The sequence below is a fragment of the Carcharhinus amblyrhynchos genome, chromosome 1 (assembly GCF_965287045.1).
Source record: "Carcharhinus amblyrhynchos chromosome 1, sCarAmb.v2.hapA, whole genome shotgun sequence".
In the NCBI taxonomy this organism is placed as follows: Eukaryota; Metazoa; Chordata; class Chondrichthyes; order Carcharhiniformes; family Carcharhinidae; genus Carcharhinus; species Carcharhinus amblyrhynchos.
Window position 1 is genome coordinate 5243925 of NC_137324.1, and position 24160 is coordinate 5268084.

At 48.3% G+C, this 24160-nt stretch overlaps 1 protein-coding gene across 1 annotated transcript; it reads left to right on the top strand.

Annotated features, from left to right (window-relative positions):
• The first annotated feature begins 16583 nt into the window (after positions 1–16583).
• LOC145348782 (uncharacterized) lies at positions 16584–23545 on the top strand. Its single transcript, XM_080196865.1, has 3 exons — positions 16584–16778; positions 17354–17520; positions 21857–23545. Exons 1-3 carry the CDS (start codon positions 16628–16630, stop codon positions 23186–23188), a joined length of 1650 nt encoding a protein of 549 aa, XP_080052991.1. The 5' UTR covers positions 16584–16627; the 3' UTR covers positions 23189–23545.
• The last annotated feature ends 615 nt before the right edge of the window (positions 23546–24160 follow it).

The following is a 24160-nucleotide window of genomic DNA, read 5'->3' on the forward strand; positions in this document are numbered from 1 at the left end:
ATGCCTCTTGAACGTTGTCATTGAAGCTGCTTCCACCTCCTCCGGCAGCGCGTTCCAGACATTCCCCACCCTCTGTGTGAAAAACTTTCCCCCGCACATCTTTTTAAACTTTCCCCCTCTCACTTTCAACCTGTGCCCCCGAGGAACTGACCTTTTGACCCTGGGATAAAGACTCTGATTATCCACTCTCTCCAAGCCTGTCATAATTTTGTAAACCTCTATCAGGTCCCCCCTCATCCTCCGACACTCCAGTGAAAACAATCCAAGTTTGTTCAACCTTTCTTCATAGTCCATATCCCCCAAACCAGGCAACATCCTGGTAAAGCACTTCTGCACCCTTTCTAATGCATCAATATCTTTCCGGTAGTGTGGCGACCAGAATTGTACACAATACTCCAAATGCGGCCTAACCAAAGTCTTATACAGCTGCAACATGATTTTCCAATTCCTATACTCAACGCTCCGACCGATGAAGGCCAGCATGCCGTACACCTTCTTAACCACATTGTCCACCTGAGTTGCCACCTTCAGGGAACTGTAGATCTGTACGTCTAGATCCCTCTGTATGCTAATAATTCTAAGGGCTCTACCATTTACTGTGTACTTTCCTTCCAAATCACGTTACCTCACATTTGTCCAGATTAAACTCCACCTGCCATCTTTCAGCCCAGGTCTCCGGAAGATTTATATCCTGCTGTATCCTCTGATAATCCTCCTCACTATCCGCTACTCCCCCAATTTTTGTATCATCTGCAAACTTACTAATCAGACCACCTACCTTTTCCACCAAATCATTTATATGTATTACAAATCGCTATCTTTGTATTCCTCAACAGCCTCATCCATTTTCAATTTCCTGAAATTTATGTAACACTCCTTTTTCACTAAACTCACAATCTCTCTTGTCATTTTTTTCCTGATGGAAGGAAGTGTAAGAGAGTATGCCTGGGGTGCGTGGGGTCCTTGATTATGCTGGCTGTTTTTCCGAGACAGCAGGATGTGTAGACAGAGTTGATGGATGGGAGGCTGGTTTGTGTGATGGACTGGGCTATGTTCACGAGCCTTTGTAATTTCTCGCCATATAATACCATACAACGGACTTGTGAGAAAAGATAAAAGCAAATTACTGCAGATGCTGGAATTGGAAACAAAAACAGAAAATGCTGGAAAATTTCAGCAGGTCTGACAGCATCTATAGGGAGAGAATAGAGCCAACATTTCGAGTCCAAGATTGCTGGAACGGCAAATTGTGCGGAGGGTGGTGAGAGTCTACAGAAGGATCTAGATAGGCTGGGCGAATGGGCCAGGAAATGGCAAATGGAATTTAATGTTGGCAAGTGCGAGGGGGTCCACTTTGGTAGGAATAATGGTAGGAAGGATTATTACTTACGTGGTGAAAAACTGCAGCAGGCGACGGTGCAGAGGGACCTCGGGGTCCTTGTGCATGAATTGCAAAAACCCAGCTTGCAGGTGCAGCAGGTGGTCAGGAAGGCGAATGGGATGCTGGCCTTCATAGTGAGGGGGATTGAATATAAAAGCAGGGAGGTCTTGCTGCGGCTGTAAAGGGCATTGGTGAGGCTGCAGCTGGAGTACTGTGTGCAGTTTTGGGCGCCGTACTTACGCAAGGATATTTTGGCCTTGGAGGGAGTGCAGAGGAGGTTTACTAGGCTGATGCCGAAGTTGAGGGGGTTGAGCTATGAGGAGAGGCTGAATAAACTAGGCTTGTACTCGTTAGAGTTTAGAAGAATGAGGGGAGATCTCATTGAGACGTATAAGATAATGAATGGGATGGATAGGATCGAGGTGGAGAGACTCTTCCCGCTCAGAAAGGATAGTAGGACTAGGGGGCACAGCCTCAAGATAAAGGGGAGGCGGTTTAGAACGGAGTTGAGGAGGAACTTCTTCACTCAAAGGGTGGTGAATCTCTGGAATTCTCTGCCCGTTGAAGTGGTGGAGGCTACCTCACTAAATATTTTTAAGACGCGGGTGTCGTGGTTCCCCAGGACGACAACTTATTTAACCCGATTGAAACAGAGAGTCTGAGTTGTAATCCTCCAAGCAGTAGACTTTATTTTCCAGTACAAGAGAAATAAAGCCGGGAGGTCCGGAACACTCCACAGAGCCCTCGGCTTACAGTCTTTTTATGCACATTTCAGCTCCATATCTCAAGATTCTTATCTCGCTTTTACAATGCGACCTCGTTTAGCCACCATTGTTTCTGTACTGACCCCTTATTTACCTTGCTTGAGATTGGTCACCCATTGTTACATCTCTTTTCCTCTCGAAACCATGGTAGTTACATCCTTTGCCCTTATCTTTACGACTCTGCTTGTACAACAATAGTGGTTTAGCTGACTTAGGCCGAATGTGAAGAAAAACATGCTGTTATTTCCTTTTTATTACGGTCAATCTCAAGCTGGACAGCTGGGTTGTGTCCATTGTCCCCTAAGGGACTATTGGTTGCACTTGCTAGTAAGTAACTGCTATACTGCTTCTCTGGGCCTCCTGCTTTGATCACATTTGCTACACTTGATTATATTAGGTTACAAATCAGCTATACTTGATTACCCATCCCAATTCCACTTCAAGGAAGACACTCTAATACTATCCGTGATTCCGTATTTCATACCCAGTTTAGGTACAATTGTTCAGTACAAATTCTCTAAGTACTAACATGCTTACATATTGAGTACAAATTTCCTTACATATCCCCCCTTTGAGACTATCCCCTAGTCTCATTCCAATTATCAAGGCCAGCGCAGATAGTCCCCCTTGTTTGACCCCGTTCACATGCACATATTTAATCACACTTGGAGGCAACGTGGGGGAGCCAAGTACTTTGGTCAGGGATTAATGTCCCCATTCTAGTCTTATCATGGCTTGTCTAGCAAAAGTCCTGATTTTTAGGTTGCTCCCCCAGATTGCCTGCCCCTAACAGTCATCAGCCAAAAACCTTCCCACCCTTGTCTAGGGAAGGGAAAAAGACTGATTCCTGTGTACAGACTAAGTCTCTTGGTCTCCGTAGGCATCGGTGAGGTTGTAGAACGATCCTCCACTAGTGCAGCTATTTTGCAAACTGACAGGTTTCAATTTCGACCAGGGTCATTGTGAATTCATCCAGCGGGGGCAGTTCAATGTTTCCCCATTCCTTAGTTGTCCCTCCCAAACGTGGGTTGCTTGTCACTTGTGTCACCATTTGTCGCACTGCCAATCTGGCAAGGAGGGATCTCAAGACAGGTAAAAAACAGCAAAATATTAATCCCAGGATGGTTATTGTCATAGCTGTCACAACTCCAGCTTTAGCAAACCAGGCCCCCCATCTTCCTAACATATTGTCCAGCCAATTCCATACCCCATTGTGACTGTGGCTGCCTTTTCGTATGCCCACCAAGCTGCTGCCAGACCTTGATAGCAAGGAGGATACCCCATTGCTACGTCGTCTAGCTTGGTGCTGTAATATGCTACAGCCTGCCTTCGTCTGCCCTTGCAATTCTCCCGCATTAACACTGCTGTAGCAAACCCTGCTTCTCTGTTACTCACAAATAAGTCAAAGGGTTTGTCATAGGTTGGTAAAGCCAATGCTGGTGCCTGTGCCATTTCCTTCTTTATATTCTCAAATGCGTCTGAAGCATCTTTATCCCATCTTAGTTTGGCTTTTAACTCTTCACATCCCGCCTCTTTCATTATTTTCCGGAGTGCCTGTGTCTTTTCTGCATAACTTTCAACCCATTCCGAACTGAATCCCGTCATTCCCAAAAATGTCATCATTTGCCCCACTGTCTGTGGTTTTGAAACCTTTAATACCGCTTCTATCTGCTGTAAAGCTATTCTTTTTTGTCCTTCCGATATTTCCCTCAATTGCTTCTGCCTTAATCGGATACTGTGGTCTGTAAGGTCCTTGTCGTCCGGTCTTTAGTCTAACCTCCACTGGATTAGCATTTTTAACCCTTCCCACATCCGTGTCCTGTCTGGACCATAGCTCCTGTGGGATGGAATTCAAATCCTTTTCTAAGCTCTCTCTCCACTCCTGCTCCTGCTTCTCAATCTCTGCCTCTATTTTTACCTGTTTTGGCTTCCCGATCATTTTAACATCCAAGATTATCTTCAACATTTGTCCATTACTGGACGTCCAAATATCTACGTTTTCTGTCTGAACAAATTCTAATACCCGTGCCCTCAGTACCATTGGTCCTAGGTCTTTTGATCTGTGTCCCGGATTCACTTTTAATGTAACATGTGGTTCCGACCCAGATACAGAGAACCATTTGTTAACCCATTCATTCCTCACAACCGTGAGGGCCGCTCCCTCTGGGCCAACTAAAATACTTTCCGACCTTATCTCCTGTTCTCGTCCTGCCTCCTTTTCCCATTTCTCCTGTATCTCGGGTTTCTGTTCTTCATCAAATATCATTATGCTGTGCAGTTCTGTCCTTGGCCATTCGGCCTGTGGAATCCAAGTATCTATCAGCTCTCCCCAAACTTCCCATACCTGTTTTTTAACTTGCTCCTCTATGTCTCCCAACCAGTACACATTAACCCCTTCCTTTCCTGGTACTCCAAGTAAATACACTCCCATCAAATCAATTCCTTGTTCTGTACATTCTAATTTTAGTCCTAAACCTAGGATTGCATCTCTTCCTAATAAATTTAATGGCGTTCTATCACACACTAATATAGGTACATGAGTAGTTTTGCTTCCAATGGTGACAGGTACCGGCGTTGTCATCTGAGTTAACGTTACTTTCCCCGAGAACCCCACAGTTTTCACAAACTGGTTTGACAATGGTAGGTGATTCGCATATTTTGTTTGTATGCACGTACACGTGGCGCCGGTGTCTATCATCATGGGGACCTCAACCCCTCCTACTCTAACACTAATTATGGGTTCCTGATCTGCTGTATCTGTTATTTGTACGTACTGTCCTACCATTTCAGGGTTCTCAGGGCCCCCCTATAGGGAGCTCTGAAAATTCACAGGTCCCTGCAGCACGGGGGTGTTATTCAACGGCATTTGCGCCATTTGCTGGCCTATCTGCTGCTGGTTTTCTCCCTGCCTGTAAGAGTTCTGTGGGCAATTTCTTTTTATATGTCCTGCTTCCCCGCACCCCCAGCATACGCCTGGAGGGCCAGGCGGCAGTCCCTGCCTTAGAAGCTGCTGATTTCCCTGTCCCTGTCCTCTCTGGTTCTGATAGGGTGGCCTACCACTTCCCTGTCCTTTCTCATTTCTATTCCAATCAGTCTGATTTTGTGGAGCATAAGGGTTTTGATAATTTAAGCCATAGCCTCCTGGGTTCATGGACAGCGGGAAGGCAGAAATGTTATAGGTTATGATGGGCTGGCCTCCATCTCCGTTTCTCCCTAGCATCGGTGCAGGTATTTCCTCTGTCTTTTGATCCACCACCATCAGTGCTATTTTCCTGGGTGTGGGGTCTTCTTTCACTTTCAGCTTTTCCTTACTTTTATTTTCTTCCAGCTGGGCTTGCAGTAGTTTGCGTTGTATCTCCTTCAACTGTTTGTCTGCATTTTTTTCCTCCCTGCGGTGTCTCTCCACTGCATGGGCAACATAATCCACAAACTCTCGGTAGTTTTTCGAATCCAGGCCCACCACTTCTTCCAGTCTTGCCTTAGCTGAAGTCGGCAGGCCTTCTAAGATTGCGGCTCGGAACAGGGAGTTGGTTAGTGGATCTGTCAGAATGTCCCTCTCCGTGTCCCTTTTCCACCTTCTTAATTGGTTTTCTATGTACACGGCCGCATTCTCTTCCTCACCCAACGGTTCCCCTCTCAGAGTTTTTATATCCATCCGATTGGGGTACATATCTCGTAGTGCTTGCCAAATGTCGTGGCGGTATGGATCCATTAGTGTTCCATCCACATCTGGGTCATAGGCTGCGGTCGGGATGCCAGCACGTCTCATTACTTCAGCCATTTGGTCCATTCCCAGCACTTTTGTCAGGAGAGCTTTGATGTCACCCAGCGCCATCCTCTTTCCCACCATTCCAGCCTCCAGCTGTCCAATCCACCTCCCGGCTCCGTCCAAAATATTGGGTAATTCGTTAATTAAATTGGGCAAGTCCTGACCTGACCAAGGGATATATTGCAGTCTGCCACCCTTCAGAATCACCGGGAACACCCCTTTCTGCCTTCGTTCCTCGGCTGGATATTTTACAGGTTGGTGTCTTTTCCGCATTGATTTTCTTCGTCCCCTTAACACTGACTGTCTCTCCTCCTCTGCACTACTTTCTTCTGTCCCTCCTTCCATCCCTTCCTCTATTCTTTCTCTCTCTGGGTGCTTCCATGTCCACCCTTCTATTTTCTGAATTTTTTTTTATCCCCACTCCACTTCTTAGTGGAAGTGACTACTTGTTCAATTAGTCCACCTAATTGATGTATTAACAATACTGCTATTTTCTTTGTTTGGTTTCTCTTTTCTAACTCTCTAATCTGTGATTCTGACGTTTCAATTCTCTCCTTGTCGTCAGCCCAATTTTTTTTTACCCAAGACTGAGAGGTGTTCAATTAATCTGGTTTAAACCTGTTTAATTAATTCAAACTAAGAGAATTCCAATTATCTTAGTTCCGTCCTTTTTTTTCCCAATCATTTCCATTGTTGATCTAGTGGGTGAAATGGATCCCACCCCTAGGTTGCTCTTATCACAGTCCGGTGATACCTCTCAGGGGTGATCAGTCCCCTCCGTACCACCGCTTACACTCGTGAGCTTACACCTTTAAGCTCACACTATTAAGCCGGCTTTCCCTTCTACTCCGGCGATCTCTCATACAGATTCTTTCTTACTCTCATCTGAACATCACATCCCAGGCATCCTTTTCTAGCCTTTACACTCACTTCAAACTTCTGAGCTTCGCATAGGGGGCTACCCCTCTTAACAACTGGTCTAAGGCTGGGTGTAAAGACAGACACCTCCTTATTTGCACATGCTCAGCTCAGACCTCTCACACACTCTCACACTCTTTCATCACAGATGAGCACCTACTGTACTTTGATTCACTCCCTTAAATTCGGTAATCTATTCCGGAGCTCCGGTTGTGGCCATTCAACCGGACCCGTAAACAGATCCCAGGTTTCAGCACCAATTCTTGTAGGTAAAGATACCTCTGAGACTAATTGTGAGTCAAAGTACAGCAGTTTAATTAACTAAAGCCTGATTCAGAAAATCCAAAATAAGATTTATTTTTATCACCTTTAAATATCCTCACTAAATCAAGACCCTTGCACCTTCTTACAATTCTGGTACAATAAAACAAAACATCACTTGGAACACAGATGCACGAAGAAATACTGAAAGCATTCTAATGTGCAATCTACATGTTTAATTATTTCTACAGCTCTACCTTTGTAACCAACACAGGCAAGTACAAAATCAAATCTACTGTGTGCCTAAATGGTTAACTCTCCTTACAACTTTAAGATGCAATGTAATGCCACCTTTCCCACTTGGCAGAATTCAAATCTCTGTCCGATCCCTACATAATTTATTAAACTTAAAGCAATTCACTTTGATTGGCTATATCTATTACATCACCTGAGGGTCTCAATTACACAGTTACACCCTCTCTCTCTCTCTCTCTCTCTGTACCATACAGAGTCAGCCTGCTTGTCTCTTTTTTAACCCTTTACTGGTGGGAGCTCACTGGCCTCTAATAAATTTGATGGGTGTCTCATGTCGTGACAAATCCCCTTCTCTCTCAAACAGTCATATAGTCATGCACAATTCCAAATACATAACTGCTATTAGCGTTCACCCCGCACCTCAGTAAAAGCCTATGTCAGGGTTCCCAGTTCCACTGACATACTTCTCTCTACTCTTTCTGCTCCCTCATCACATAACCTCCCCTTAGTTTTAACTACCGTATTAGGTAAGAGAGCAATCTCTCACAGACCTCTCTCCCTCTCGGTTGACGTCTTTTCCCCGAGGTCCTGGGTAGGTTCGGACTGGCAGGCCTTCCTACACTTACTCTCCTTGGGCAAGTCGTAACCTGGAATCCCGCTCCAAACCGCTTGACTTAACCTAGTTGCATCGATTAGCGTTCGGTTCTTTTTGCGTCACACTTTTTACCCACTCACAGACAACACAGTATTCGCAGCGCGCTTTGCATGCAAAACTCTACCCTTCAGATCAGACTCAGTCTCTCAAAGTGTTTTCCCCAATTTAATTTTACCTTTGCAGGATATTCTTTGGGTTGGGGAGATCCAGGACCAGCAGAGAGCCGGGTGCGCTGAGCCTCGAGATCCCTTTTTCCGACAACAAGGATTTACATGCAATATAAGTCTGCTCACCTTGCTGTCAGAATGCCGGCTTTGGGATGTCCAGCCCCAGTCGGACCACCGTCTCCGCTACTCCTTCCAGATGCTATTTTCTGGGCGATTTCCCACAACACCCTGCTCGCAGCGCCAATTTTGTCGTGGTTCCCCAGGACGACAACTTATTTAACCCGATTGAAACAGAGAGTCTGAGTTGTAATCCTCCAAGCAGTAGACTTTATTTTCCAGTACAAGAGAAATAAAGCCGGGAGGTCCGGAACACTCCACAGAGCCCTCGGCTTACAGTCTTTTTATGCACATTTCAGCTCCATATCTCAAGATTCTTATCTCGCTTTTACAATGCGACCTCGTTTAGCCACCATTGTTTCTGTACTGACCCCTTATTTACCTTGCTTGAGATTGGTCACCCATTGTTACATCTCTTTTCCTCTCGAAACCATGGTAGTTACATCCTTTGCCCTTATCTTTACGACTCTGCTTGTACAACAATAGTGGTTTAGCTGACTTAGGCCGAATGTGAAGAAAAACATGCTGTTATTTCCTTTTTATTACGGTCAATCTCAAGCTGGACAGCTGGGTTGTGTCCATTGTCCCCTAAGGGACTATTGGTTGCACTTGCTAGTAAGTAACTGCTATACTGCTTCTCTGGGCCTCCTGCTTTGATCACATTTGCTACACTTGATTATATTAGGTTACAAATCAGCTATACTTGATTACCCATCCCAATTCCACTTCAAGGAAGACACTCTAATACTATCCGTGATTCCGTATTTCATACCCAGTTTAGGTACAATTGTTCAGTACAAATTCTCTAAGTACTAACATGTTTACATATTGAGTACAAATTTCCTTACACGGGTTGATGGGTTTTTGATAAACGAGGGGATTAAGGGTTATGGGGAGAGGGCGGGAAAGTGGAACTGAGCCACGACAGATCAGCCATGATCTTATTGAATGGCGGGGCAGGCTCGAAGGGCTAGATGGCCTACTCCTGCTCCTATTTCTTGTGTTCTTATTCTATCCCCTCCCCACAGATGCCGTCAGATGTGCTGAGATTTTCCAATATTTTCTATTTTTGTGAGAAAAGATATAACTTATGGAATAAAACATGGATTTTTAAATCCCAGGTTCGATTTCAGCTTGGGTCACTGTGTGGAGTTTGCATGTTTTCCCCATATCTGCGTGGGTTTCCTCTGGGTGCTCCAGTTTCCTCCCACAGTCCAAAGGTGTGCAGGATAGGTGGATTGGCCATGCTAAATTGTGTCCCAAGCTTAGATGGATTAACCATGGGTAAATGGATGGGGTTACAGGGATAATGCGGGCAAGAGGGCCTGGGGAAGAGACTCTGTCAGAAAGTCAGTATAGACTTAATGGGCAGAATGGCCTCCTTCTGCACTGTCAGGATTCTATGACTTGGCCAGCATTTCAGAGGGCAGTTACCAGTCTCACAGTTTGTTTAGATTAAGTTTATTTATTCATGTCACAAATAGGTTCACTGCAATAAAGTTACTGTGAAAATCCCCTAGTCGCCACACTCTGGCGCCTGTTGGGTACATGGAGGGAGAATTAACCACGGCCATGCACCTAACCAGCACATCTTTCAGATTGTGGGTGGAAACCGGAGCACCCAGAGGAAACCCACACAGACATGGGGAGAACATGCAGACTCTGTGCACAGACATTGACCCAAGCCGGGAATCGAACCAGGGTTCCTAGCATTGTAAGGCGGCAGTGATGATGATGTATTTCCCTTTGCTGTGGATCTGGAGTCATTTTAGGCCAGACAAGGTAAGGATAGCAGATTTCCATCCCGAAAGGACATTAGTGAATCTTTGATTTGATTTATTATTGTCACATGTACTGGATACAGTGAAAACTATTGTTTCTTCTGCACTGTATAGACAAATCATACCATTCATAGGGTATATAGGAAGAAGGAAAGGAGGGAATGCAGAATCACCTCAAATTAGATGGATTTTTAAACAATAGTTAACAATTACATGATCATCATTAGACTTTTCATTCCAGATTTTTTATTGAATGTACTGCGCTGTAAATTTCTATGTTCTATCTGCCAAGGTGGGATTGGAACCCGGGTTCCCAGAGCGAGGCACTGGATCACAAATCTAATGAAAGTACCACTGTGCTACTGCCCGCACTGGGTCCAACATTTCTGATTAACAAGAAGCAGATGGATGTGGTATGGGTGTTGAGTGCTTTTTGGTTTAGTGGGTGCCCCCAGGGTGGATACCCCTAGGGTGAGTGCTCCCTGGGTGGGTGCCTTCAAGCTGTGTGCTCTCTGGGTAGGTCCCCCGGGCTGGGTGCTGTCTCTGGGTGGGCGCCCCCAGGTGGGTGCTATCTCTGGGTGGGCGACCCCGGGCTGGGTGTCCCCGGGCTGGTTGCTGTCTCGGGCTGGGTGCTCCCAGGCTGGGTTTCCTCGGGCTGGGTGCTGTCTCTGGGTGGGTGCCCCTGGGCTGGGTGCCCCCAAGGTGGGTGCTGTCTCTGGGTGGGTGCTCCTGAGCTGGGTGCCCCCGGGCTGGGTGCTGTCTCTGGGTGGGTGCCCCCGGGCTGGGTGCTGTCTCTGGGTGGGTGCCCCCGGGCTGGGTGCTGTCTCTGGGTGGGTGCCCCCGGGCTGGTTGCTGTCTCTGGGTGGGTGGCTCTGGGTGAGTGTCCCCGGGCTGGGTGTCCCCAAGCTGGGTGCTGTCTCTGGGTGGGTGGCTCTGGGCTGGGTGCTCTCTGGGTGGGTGTCCCCAAGCTGGGTGCTGTCTCCAGCTGGGTGCCCATGGGCTGGTTGCTGTCTCAGGCTGGTGCTCCCAGGCTGGGTTTCCTCGGGCTGGGTGCTGTCCCCGGGTGGGTGCTGTCCCCGGGTGGGTGCTGTCCCCGGGTGGGTGCTGTGATCCGGGAAGCCGCTCCCCGGGGCGGAGCGCGATTTCTTCCGGGATTCGGGGCCGGAAGGAGGAGCGGAGACAGAGAGAGAGAAACCCCGGGACCGGGAGAGGTGAGGGAGGGAGGGAGGGGGTGGTGGACGTGGGGGGGGAGGGAGGAAGGAAGGGTGTGTGTTAGAATTGAAAGTCATTGCTTGAAGCTGCTTTATCTCCATGTTGTCCCTGCTGACAGTGATTGCTGTTTTGTCTCTATTTATAACCTGTCCCTGACTCTGTGTCTGTGTGACATGTTCTCATGTTGAGTTGCTGCCACTCCTGACCAGAGTCCCGAGTAAGAAGGAGAGGCGGGGGGTGGTCATTGTGTCTGAGCCGACACCCTGTTAGTAAAACTGACCTGATACCATCCCCCTTTCTATTCCCAGTAAGTATAGTTCCTTCAGAAAATGGTCCAAGTCATTTGTAATAACGCTGAAGGTACTTAGAGTCATAGATTTTACAGCATGGAAACAGGCCCTTTGGCCCAACTTGTCCATGCTGCCTTTTTTTTAACCCCTAAGCTAATCCAATTGCCTGTATTTACCCATATCCCTCTATACCCATCTTACCCCTGTAACTATCTAATTGCTTTTTAAAAGACACAATTGTACCCACCTCTACTACTACCTCGGGCAGCTTGTTCCAGACACTCACCACCCTCTCTGTGGAAAAATTGCCTCTCTGAACACTTTTGTATCTCTCCTCTCTCACCTTAAACCTCTGCCCTCTAGTTTTAGGCTCCCCTACCTTTGGAAAAAGATATTGACTATCTTGCCAATCTGTGCCCCTCATTATTTTATAGATCTCTATAAGATCACCCCTCAGCCTCGTATGGTCCAGACAGAAAAGTCCCAGTCTATCCAGCCTCTCCTTATAACTCAATCCATCAAGTCCCGGTAGCATCCTAGTAAATCTTTTCTGCACTCTTTCTAGTTTAATAATATCCTTTCTATAATAGGGTGACCAGAATTGCACACAGTATTCGAAGTATGGCCTTACCAATGTCTTGTACAACTTCAACAAGATGCCCCAACTCCTGTATACAATGTTCTGACCAATGAAACCAAGCTTGCCGAATGCCTTCTTCACCACTCTGTCCACCTGTGACTCCACTTTCAAGGAGCTATGAACATGTACCCCTAGATCTCTTTGTTCTGTAACTCTCCCCAGTGCCCTACCATTAACTGAGTAAGTCCTGCCCTGGTTCAGTCTACCAAAATGCATCACCTTGCATTTGTATAACTTAAACTCCATCTGGCATTCGTCAGCCCACTGGCCCAATTGATCAAGATCCCATTGCAATCAGAGATAACTTTCTTCATTGTCCAATATGCCACCAATCTTGGTGTTATCTGCAAACTTACTAACCATGCCTCCTATATTCTCATCCAAATCATTAATATAAATGACAAATAACAGTAGATCCTGAGGCACACCGCTGGTAAGACGTCTCACAACACCAGGTTAAAATCCAAGAGGTTTATTTGGTAGCAAACACCACTAGCTTTCAGAACACTGCTCCTTCGTCAGGCGAGTGGGGAGTTCTCCACTCAAATAAACCTGTTGGACTTTAACCTGATGTTGTGAGATTTCTTACTGTGTTTAACTCAGTCCAACGCCGGCATCTCCACATCATGCACACCACTGGTTACAGGCCTCCAGTTTGAAAAACAACTTGAAAAACAGGGCGGCACGGTAGCACAGTGGGTTAGCACTGCAGCTTCACAGCTCCAGGGACCTGGGTTCGATTCCTGGCTCAGGTCATTGTCTGTGTGGAGTTTGCACATTCTCCTCGTGTCTGTGTGGGTTTCCTCCAGGTGCTCCGGTTTCCTCCCATAGTCCAAAGATGTGCGGGTTAGGTTGATTGGTCATGCTAAAATTACCCCTTAGTGCCCTGAGATGTGTAGGTTAGAGGGATTAGCGGGTGAATGTGTGGAGATATGGGGATAGGGCCTGGGTGGTCGGTGCAGACTCAATGGGCCGAAGGGCCTGTTTCTGCACTGTAGGGTTCTATGGTTCTAACTCTCTACAACCACCCTTTGGCTTCTGTGAAGAAGCCAATTTTGTATCCATTTACTTTCTGGCTTCGAGTTATGAAGAGTTTATTACCAACAATATTTATATTTGATTTGATTTATTTATTATTGTCACATGTATTAACATGCAGTGAAAAGTATTGCTTCTTGCGTGCTATACTAGTAAAACATACCATTCATATAGAAGGAAGGGAGAAAGTGTATTGGTACAGTCATATTTAGGGTGTAGAGAGAGATCAACTTAATACAAGGTAGGTCCATTCAAAAGCCTGACAGCAGCAGGGAAGAAGCTGTTCTTGAGTCAGTTGGTACGTGACCTCAGAATTTTGTATCTTTTTCCCGACACGAGAAGGTGAAAGAGAGAATGTCCGGGGTGCGTGGGGTCCTTAATTATGCTGGCTGCTTTGCCGAGGCAGCGGGAAGTGTAGACAGAGTCAATGGATGGGAGGCTGGTTTGTGTAATAGATTGGGTTCTTATGGTCTTGGGCAGAGTAGGAGCCATACCAAACTGTGTTACAAATGGAAAGGATACTTTCTATGGAGTATTTGTAAAGGTTGGTGAGAGTCATAGTGGACATGCCGAATTTCCTTAGTCTTCTGAGAAAGTAGAGGTGTTGGTGGGCTTTCTTAACTATAGTGTCAGCACGGGTGGACCAGGACAGTTGGTTGGTGATCTGGAAACTTGGAGCTCTTGACCATTTCCACTTTATCCCTGTAGATGTAGACGGGGGCATGACCTCACTATGCTTCCTGAAGTCGATGGCTGTCTCCTTTGATTTACTTGTAGATGTTAGACACAGCTGTCGCTGTGCGTCAGTGTGGAAGGGGAAATGTTTGTGGAATGGATGTTTGTAGCAATCAACTGGATTGCTTTGTCCTGGATGGTGTTGAGCTTTCTCAGTGCTGTTGGAACCGCAGTCATCTAGGCGAGTGGGGAGTATTCGATCACACACCTGACTAAACCCAGAAGACTCAGGAACGATCTAGTGAATTTTCTCTGGACTGCCTCCAATTCAGTGTGTCTTTCCTTTGATAATGGGGCCAAAACTGTTCACAGTATCCCAGCTGGAGTATAACTAGGACAGTTTATACTTTTAGCAGGACTTCCCTATTTTTATACTCTTTGAAATAAATACCAAAATTCCATTTGCCTCCCAATTATCTGCCAATGAACTTGCCCGCTAGATTTTTGTGATTTACGCACAAAGATGTTTAAATGTTCAGCTTCTTAACAAACTCCATAATTTAGGTGGCACAGTGGTTAGCACTACTGCCTCACAGCGCCAGGGATCTGGGGACGATTCCAGCTTGGGTCACTATCTGTATGGAGTTTGCACATTTTCCCCGTGTCCGGGTGCTCCGGTTTCCTCCCACAGTCCAAAAGATGTGCTAGTTAGGTGCATTGGCCATGCTAAATTCTCCCTCAGTGTACTCGAAGAAGTGCCTGAGTGGTGACTAGGTGACACTAAAAAGTAAACTTTAAAACACTTCACATTTTGCTGCATTATTTTGTGCCTTTCAGACTGGACAGAGGTGAGTTACTCTCCTTTAACTTGCTCTGGTAGCCACAGTATTTATATGGTGAGTGTAAGGCAGGCAGGTAAGTGGAACTGAACCCACTATCAGATCAGCCATGATCTTATTGAATGGTGGGGCAGGCTCGAGGGGCTAGATGGCCTACTCCTGCTCCTATTTCTTATGTTCTTATGTAATTCAGTTTCTAGTCAATGCTAAGCCCTAGACTGTTGAGAGTAGGGGATTCAGCGATGGTAATGCCAGTGAATGACAAGGGGAGATCATAGAATCCTACAGTGCAGAAAGAGGCCATTCGGCCCATTGAGTCTGCAGTGACTACAATCCACCCAGGTCCCATTCCCGTAACCGCACATATTTACCCTGCTAATCCCCCGATGCTAAGGGGCAATTTAGCATGGCCAATCCGCCTAACCAGCACATCTTTGGACTGTGGAAATAAACTGGAAGGAAACCCATGCAGACACAGGGAGAATGTGCAGACACCGCACAGACAGTGACCCGAGCCGGGAATCGAACCCAGGTCCTTGGGGCCGTGAGGCAGCAGTGCTAACCATTGTGCCACCGTGCCACCCCAGAATCAAAGTGGAGAATCTGGGCATGATTCTCTATTGTTGGAGATGTCACTTGTTAGCCCGATTCCAGGTATTGTCCAGCTCTTCCTGTATCTGGATATGAGCTGATTCAGTGTCTGAGGAGTTGTAAATGATGCTAAACACTGTGCAGTCACTAGTGACCATCAGAATCCTGAGTGTATGAAGAGTGAGTGCTAATTGTATAAGAGGCAGAGTTAAATCCCAGGATTTCTGTTTTAAAGGAAGCTGATGATTGTTGCTAGGTTTGAGCAGTCCCTGGGAAAGGTCATTCACTGAGACTCGAGCTCTTTTCCTCTCCACGTATGCTGCCAGACCCACTGAGTATTTCCAGAATTTTCTGATTATATTTTGGATTTTCAGCATCTCTGTAATGTTTGGATTTTTTTCTGATCTGCAAATGTTGATTTCGTTCATATTCTCTACACTCTCTCCTTTACCCCCTTCTCCTTTACCCCCTTCTCCTTTACCCCCTTCTCCTTTACCCCCTTCTCCTTTACCCCCTTCTCCTTTACCCCCTCTCCTTTACCCCCTCTCCTTTACCCCCCCTCCTATACCCCCCTCTCCTATACCCCCCTCTCCTATACCCCCCTCTCCTATACCCCCCTCTCCTTTACCCCCCTCTCCTTTACCCCCCTCTCCTTTACCCCCCTCTCCTTTACCCCCCTCTCCTATACTCCCCTCTCCTATACCCCCCCTCCCGTACCCCCCTCACCCGTACCCCCCCTCACCCGTACCCCCCCTCACCCGTACCCCCCCTCACCCGTACCCCCCCCACCCGTACCCCCCCTCGCCCGTACCCCCCCTCGCCCGTACCCCCCCTCGCCCGTACCCCCCCTCGCCCGTACCCCCCCTCGCCCGTACCCCCCCTCGCCCGTACCCCCCCTCGCCCGTACCCCCCCTCGCCCGTACCCCCCCTCGCCCGTACCCCCCTCGCCCGTACCCCCCCTCGCCCGTACCCCCCCTCGCCCGTACCCCCCCTCGCCCGTACCCCCCCTCGCCCGTACCCCCCCTCGCCCGTACCCCCCCTCGCCCGTACCCCCCCTCGCCCGTACCCCCCCTCGCCCGTACCCCCCCTCGCCCGTACCCCCCCTCGCCCGTACCCCCCCTCGCCCGTACCCCCCCTCGCCCGTACCCCCCCTCGCCCGTACCCCCCCCTCGCCCGTACCCCCCCTCACCCGTACCCCCCCTCACCCCTACCATCACCTTTCACAGGCCCCTCCTGCAGGACAGAGCCAGGCTCCTGGGACTGACCAGTTGAGAATGCCACGGAGAAAGCGAGTGTGGACACTGAAGCAATTGTGTCTGACGAATATCGCAGAGAACATGAAGGAGGTGTGGGCCAAGGATTACATTGACAATTACCTGGACGAGTACGATTTCCTCTACATCATGGGGCCATTCAATGACCTCGGTAAGAGCACCTCAGAATAAACATGGACCATCTTCCCATCGATTGGAGGGTTTGTATATGTTTCACAGCAGCGAGGTACAGAATGGAATCTAATCGAGGGAATGGATGGGATTTTATCCCAGATAACAGGAAGTGCTCCGAGTTGCAGAAGCTGGAGCTCCGGGTTTCAAAGCTTGAGCTGTGGCTGGAGACACCGTTGTGAGTCCGTGAGGCTGAGAGTTACATGGATAACACGTTTAGACAGGTGCTCACACTGCAGCTCAAGGGACCAGAGGAAAGATGGAACCAGACAGTCCAAGAGAATTAGTCAGGTAGTGCAGGAACCCCCTGGGGTCCCGCTCAGAACCACTGTTCTACCTTGGAGCTGGTGAGGGAGCTGCAGCCTCGCTGTTTGTAACTCCGGGAATGGAGAGTGCTGGATCCCTGGTGCCAGGACCAGGGCTGCCACCCAACGGCTGCAGGGCATCCTGAAAGGGGCGGGTGATAAGTCAGAGGTCATGGTCAGACAATACCTGTGTCTGTCTGTAGTTTCTGATTGCTTGGTCTATAACGTTTATCTTTCTTTGCCCTCTCAGCGTCTGTCCTGGTCGAGGATCTGCTGCAGTTACTGGGGGAGACTCACCGTTTGACCCGTGCCTTCCTGCACCTGCTCCTGGTGCCACACTTAGTGCAGCTGAACCTGACTGGCTGCTCTGGGTTGGTCAGTAACGCCATTGGTCAGATCATCCACGTTCGCTGCCAGGTAACATGATGTGTCTGTGTTAGCTCCATCAGGCCGTGCACTCGATCCAGTAATGTGACTCTCTCCTGACTAGCTGTGACCAAGTGAACTACCTGAACAATAAAACACCTCGCTGCTTTCTGTTATTTTCCTACTTTCTAACTGAAGCCTTGATTATTCATTTTGAATTGTTTATTAACTTTTTCTAATTGTCCCTGTAATAATTCAGCCAGTTTCCCGTCACCAACACCCTTTACTGTGAACCAAAGGTCAGGGCAGTGAGTGTCGTTAACACTCTTCACCTCGGTATCTACAACAACAGTTCAGGTAGAGTCACAGGTTTTAAATCCTCCACTGACCACTTCCCATTGGCCCAGCTTCCACCCACTCAATAAGGCAGCCTGTACTCCACAAAGCCCACCCCCCCCCCCCCCACCCCCCCGCAGATAGATCTATTGATGATTCCCTCATGTCCTTCGTGGTTGCTGTAACATCCCTCCCCCCTCTTCAGTCCACGTCCGTCCCAGCCCCTCCACTCTGCTGCTTGGCACTCAGTCAGAGGTCCCTCGAAGGCAGGGCTGGGTCAGGCACTGTAAACCGAAGAGGGGGCCCTCTCTTCCAGAGGGATTGTCTCAGGATAACCGATGCAGCTTCCTCCCCAGGTTCCGATTCAGCCCAGAGGTCCATTTCCATCTCCCAAGTCCACTCCTCCTTTACCCGGAGGGGCCAATGTGGAGTCAGCTTCAAGCTGAGGCCTGTCACTGTCAGCAGCTGCCTCTGTGACCCGTGGTGAGACTTGCCCAGGCTGGTTCTGAGGTGGTTCAAGAGCTTCCTTTGGGTTTTACTCTGAACTTTGATCTTCTAAATTACTGGTCCTGTTTTCTTCATAACAATCCCAGTGACCCATCTGGGATCATCCCCAAATTTCCTCAGATGAAGCAGATCACCCTTTGCAAAAGTTCTTTCTATCCTTACAGAATCGGAGATTCCTGTTCGCTTTTCCTATCGGAATTCCACCCTGTCTGCCAAGTTCCGCAGGCTCAGCATGGCACAAAGCTGTCATCCCCTTAACACTGTCGCTGAGCAACAGCTGTTCTTGTGTGCGATGTGGTCCTGTAATGGAACAAGGCTTGTGCCCATCTAGCTAGGCCGCATTTGGAGTTCTGATCGCCACAATACCAGAAGGACGTGGATGCTTTGGAGGGAGTGCAAAGAGGATTCACCAGGATGTTGCCTGGTCTCGAGAGTTTTAGGTATGAGGAGAGGTTGGATAAACGTGGGCTGTAATGGTTTTTTTATCAGGCCTACTAGCTCATTAGAAGTTTTTGAGTTGGGGGCATCCAGGTAGGTCAGAGTCCTGTCATGCTGCAAGTCAGGGCCCCTATCTGCTGACAACATGGGTCCATTCCCAAACTCTTTTGTCATCTGGTAGGAAAGTGGAGTTGAGGATTATATCAGATCAGTCGTAATCTCATTGAGTGGTAGGGATGGCCTGATGGGCCAAATGGCCTACTCCTTTATCTTATGGTCATAAAGCTTCATAATTCCTGTACTCCAACCCCCCTGCAATAAAGACTAACTTTTTTTTGTTTGTGGTTCGTGAGTATTGCTGTTTGGCCATCATTTATTGCCCACCCCTTGAACTGAGCAGCTTGCTTGACTATTTCAGAGGGCAGTTGAGAGTCAACCACATTGCTGTGGCTCTGGAGTCACATGTAGGCCAGACTGTGTAAGGATAGCAGATTTCCTTCCCTGAAGGATATTATCCCAGATGGATTTTTCTGACAATCGACAATGATCATCAGTAGATTCCGAATTCCAGATTTTTTTTACTGAATTCAAATTCCACCATCTGCCGTGGCGGGATTCGAACCCGGGCCCCCGGAGCATTAGCTGAGCTTCTGGATTAATAGTGTAGCAATAATAACGCTAAGCCATCACCTCCCCCTCAAACATGTGATTTGCAGGAGTGAGGATATAGGGTGGGAATGATGGTGTTGGAATGAGGGATGGAGATGTGAGACATAGCACATAGCAAAACTACAGCACAGACAGGCCCTTCGGCCCACAAGTTGCACCAAACATGTCCCTACCTACTAGACTTATCTATAACCCTCTATCTTACTAAGTTCCATGTACTTATCCAAAAGTGTCTTAAAAGACCCTATCGAATTTGCCTCCACCACCACCGCCGGCAGTCGATTCCACTCACCCACCACCCTCTGAGTGAAAAAATTACCCCTCCGACATCTCCTCTGTATCTACTCCCCAGCACCTTAAACCTGTGTCCACTCATAGTGACCATTTCAGCCCTGGGAAAAAGCCTCTGAGAATCCACTCAATCAATACCTCTCAACATCTTATACACCTCTATCAGGTCGCCTCTCACCCTTCGTCTCTCTAAGGAGAAAAGACCTAGCTCGCTCAACCTATCCTCATAAGGCATGCTCCCCAATCCAGGCAACATCCTTGTAAATCTCCTCTGCACCCTTTCAATGGCTTCCACATCTTTCCTGTAATGAGGTGACCAGGACTGAGCACAGTACTCCAAGTGGGGTCTGACCACAGTCCTGTATAGCTGCAACAATATCTCCGACTCCTAAACTCAATTCCTTGACTGGGCATGTAGTATTGCAGTAGTGGGCATGTAGTGGAGAATCCTGCGATACCAGGTTGTAGACTAGACGGGATTGAGGTACATAAGGAGGAGGTGTTAGCAATTCTTGAGAGTATGAAAATAGATAAGTCCCCTGGGCTGGATGGGATTTACCCTAGGATTCTCTGGGAGGCTAGGGAGGAGATTGCAGAGCCTTTGGCTTTGATCTTCATGTCGTCATTGGCTACGGTATAGTGCTGGAAGACTGGAGGATAGCAAATGTTGCCCCCTTGTTCAAGAAGGGGAGTAGAGACCATCCTGGGAATTATAGACCGGTGAGCCTTACTTCTGTTGTGGGCAAAGTTTTGGAAAGAATTATAAGGGATAGGATTTGTAATCATCTAGAGAGAAATGAATTGATTAGGGATAGTCAACACGGTTTTGTGAAGGGTGGGTCGTGCCTCACAAACCTTATTGAGTTTTTTTGAAAAGGTGACCAAAGAGGTGGATAAGGGTAAGGCAGTTGGCGTGGTGTATATGGATTTTAGTAAAGCGTTTGATAAGGTTCCCCATGGTAGGCTATTGCAGAAAATGCAGATGCATGGGATTGAGGGTGATTTAGCAGTTTGGATCAGGAATTAGCTAGCTGATAGAAGACAGAGGGTGGTGGTTGATGGGAAATATTCAACCTGGAGTGCAGTTACAAGTGGTGTACCTCAAGGATCTGTTTTGGGGCCACTGCTGTTTGTCATTTTTATAAATGATCTAGATGAGGGTGTAGAAGGATGGATTAGTAAATTTGCTGACGACACCAAAGTTGGAGGAGTTGTAGTGAGGATGGATGTTACAGTTTGCAGAGGGATATAGATAAGCTGCAGAGCTGGGCTGAGAGGTGGCAGATGGAGTTTAATATGGAAAAGTGTGAGGTGATTCACTTTGGTAAGAATACCAGGAGTACAGAATATAGGGCTAATGGAAGGACTCTTGATAGTGTTGACGAGCAGAGAGACCTCGGTGTACATGTGCATAGATCCCTGAAAGTTGGCACCCAGGTTGATAAGGTTGTTAAGAAGGCGTACGGTGTGTTAGCTTTTATTGGTAGAGGGATTGAATTTCGGAGCCGTGAGATCATGTTACAACTGTATAAAACTCTGGTGTGGCCGCACTTGGAGTATTGCGTACAGTTCTGGCCGCCGCATTATAAGATGTGGAGGCATTGGAAAGGGTGCAGAGGAGGTTTACCAGGATGTTGCCTGGTATGGTGGGAAGGTCTTATGAGGAAAGGCTGAGGGACTTGAGGTTATTTTCATTAGAGAAGAAGGTTACGAGGTGACCTGATTGAGGCACACAAGATGATCAGAGGGTTAGATAGGGTGGACAGTAGATTCTTTTTCCTCGGATGGTGATGGCTAACACAAGGGGACATAGCTTTAAATTAAGGGGTGGTAATTATAGGATGGATGTCAGAGGTAGGTTCTTTACTCAGAGGGTAGTAAGGTCGTGGAATGCCCTGCCTGCAGCAGTTGTGGACTTGCCAACTCTAAGGGCGTTCAATGGTCAGTGGATAGGCATATGGATAACATTGGAATAGTTTAGGTTAGAGGGTCATTAGATTGGTTCCACTGGTCGGCGCAACATCGAGGGCCAAAGGGCCTGTACTGCACTGTAATGTTCTATGTTCTATTTGTGGAAAGGTTTCTCTTTAGTGTTTGAGCTGACGCTGTCTCTGTGCTTTTGTCTGTGTTTTTCCCTTCCCCTCAGGGCCTAACTGCTCTCAACTTGCACGGATGCAGCAGGATCCAGTCCTCGATTTTGGTGGATCTGATTGAGTGCCTTCCACATCTTCGTAAACTGACTCTGTCCAGCACCATGTGTAACACCCAGGTCCTGTCAGCCATTGGCTGCAGTTGCAGAGAGCTGAGGGAGCTGGATGTGTCGCGGTGTAAGGAGGTGACATCCTGGGGTTTGCTGCACCTGGTGTACGATCAGACCCAAGCAGCTTTTAACCGTCTGCAGCTGAGAACGCTCTTGGCCGAGGGGATAAGTCTGTCTCCCAACACCGACACTCAGCAGGTGACAGCGGTGGCCTTCCTCCTGCTGGCTCTCCCTACGTTAGAGTACATCGCTCATCTGTTCCTCGTGGAAGCCTTGAAGCTGATCCACGGACGTCTCTTTGAGAAAGACCAACACCTTCTCCAGAGCCGAGGTTTCCCCTCGCTGGAGGAAGCCGCCGAGTTCAGGCGGACGTCAGGAGTTGCCATCTCGCAGACTGCCCTGGGTCTGAGGCGTTTGGATGTGGTCCTGGGGCAGGACCTCTCCACCTTAACGTCCATCTGCAGCAAGGTTGCTGAGGTCACGGTCTCCCTTGACGACGAGCCGAGGGACATGAGGCTCCTCCAGTCCTGGAAGGAGCTGAGCCACCTCACTGTGGAGTGCCCCGAGTTTTACAGGAGGTCGCTGAGTGATATGATTCCGGTTTTGTCCTGCCTGGGCCCCCACCTCAAGCTTCTGTCCCTTCACAATTTCCATTACCACCAGGAAAGCTCGCTCAGTCAAATCCTCCAATTCTGCCCCAATCTCCACGTCTTTCACACTGAACTTCACCTCGATCCACCGAGCAGTGACTCTCCCCCCACAGTGAACCAAGACGGCCATGATGAAGATGATCACCAGCGCTGGCACCAAAAACATTTGCACGGTACCAACTTTCTCCAGTTAAGAGATTTTACTTTAAGGATTTTAGATTCCAGCTCCTTGTCTCACAGTTTCCACATCGCCCTGCGAGAGGCCCTCAGCTCCGTGCTACACGGGGCGCCTCAACTCAGCAAGCTCTCCCTCATCAACATCCCCGCGTGTCTGGACAAACTCTTCCAGAATGTTCTGGAGGAGCCTGCCTCCCTCGGGCAGCTGGCCGAGCTCTGCCTGGCCCACAGCCGTGTGTCAAGTGCTGCTGTGGACCTGTTGATAGGTGCTGACAACCAACTGGCCTCCCTCGACCTCAGACACTGTCCAGATGTTCACCGACGTCACTATCACCGCCTCATGGAAAAGGCAAAACAAAGCAAGTTTGATTTGAACATATTTTGGGAATAATGTGTGCTGGGATTAGAGGGGCACTGGAAGGGGATTAGGGGGCACCGGAGAAGGATTGGAGATGGATTAAAGGGAGATTAGAGGCGGATTGGAGGGGGAGTAGAGGGGGACTGGAGGTGGATTAAGAGGAGATTAGAGGCAGATTGGAGGCGGGACTGGCATTCTGAGCACTGCTGTCCTCTGATATCCCTCAGAGCACAAACTCAGATCAGGTGAGGATGGTGCCAGGGGTGGGGGCTGCTTTCCGTCTGTCTGTCCAGGGACAGGCACTGATCATATCCACAGATGCACACAGCCAGCTAGTTAATCAAAGAGGCAGACACAGACACTTGCATCTTACACTCACTCACTTACACACATACATACACACACACACACATACCACTGCTCACACACACACACACACACCACTGCTCACACACACACACACACACACACCACTGCTCTCACACACACACACACACACCACTGCTCACACACACACACACATACCACTGCTCACACACACACACACACATACCACTGCTCACACACACACACACACACACACATACCACTGCTCACACACACACACAATCACACACACACACACACACATACCACTGCTCACACACACACACACACACACACTCACACACACATACCACTGCTCTCACACACACACACACACCACTGCTCACACACTCACTCACACACACACCACTGCTCTCACACTCACTCACACACACACCACTGCTCTCACACACACACACACACACACATACCACTGCTCTCACACACACACACACACCACTGCTCACACACTCACTCACACACACACCACTGCTCTCACACTCACTCACACACACACCACTGCTCTCACACTCACTCACACACACACCACTGCTCTCACACTCACTCACACACACACCACTGCTCTCACACACACACACACACACATACCACTGCTCTCACACACACACACACACACAT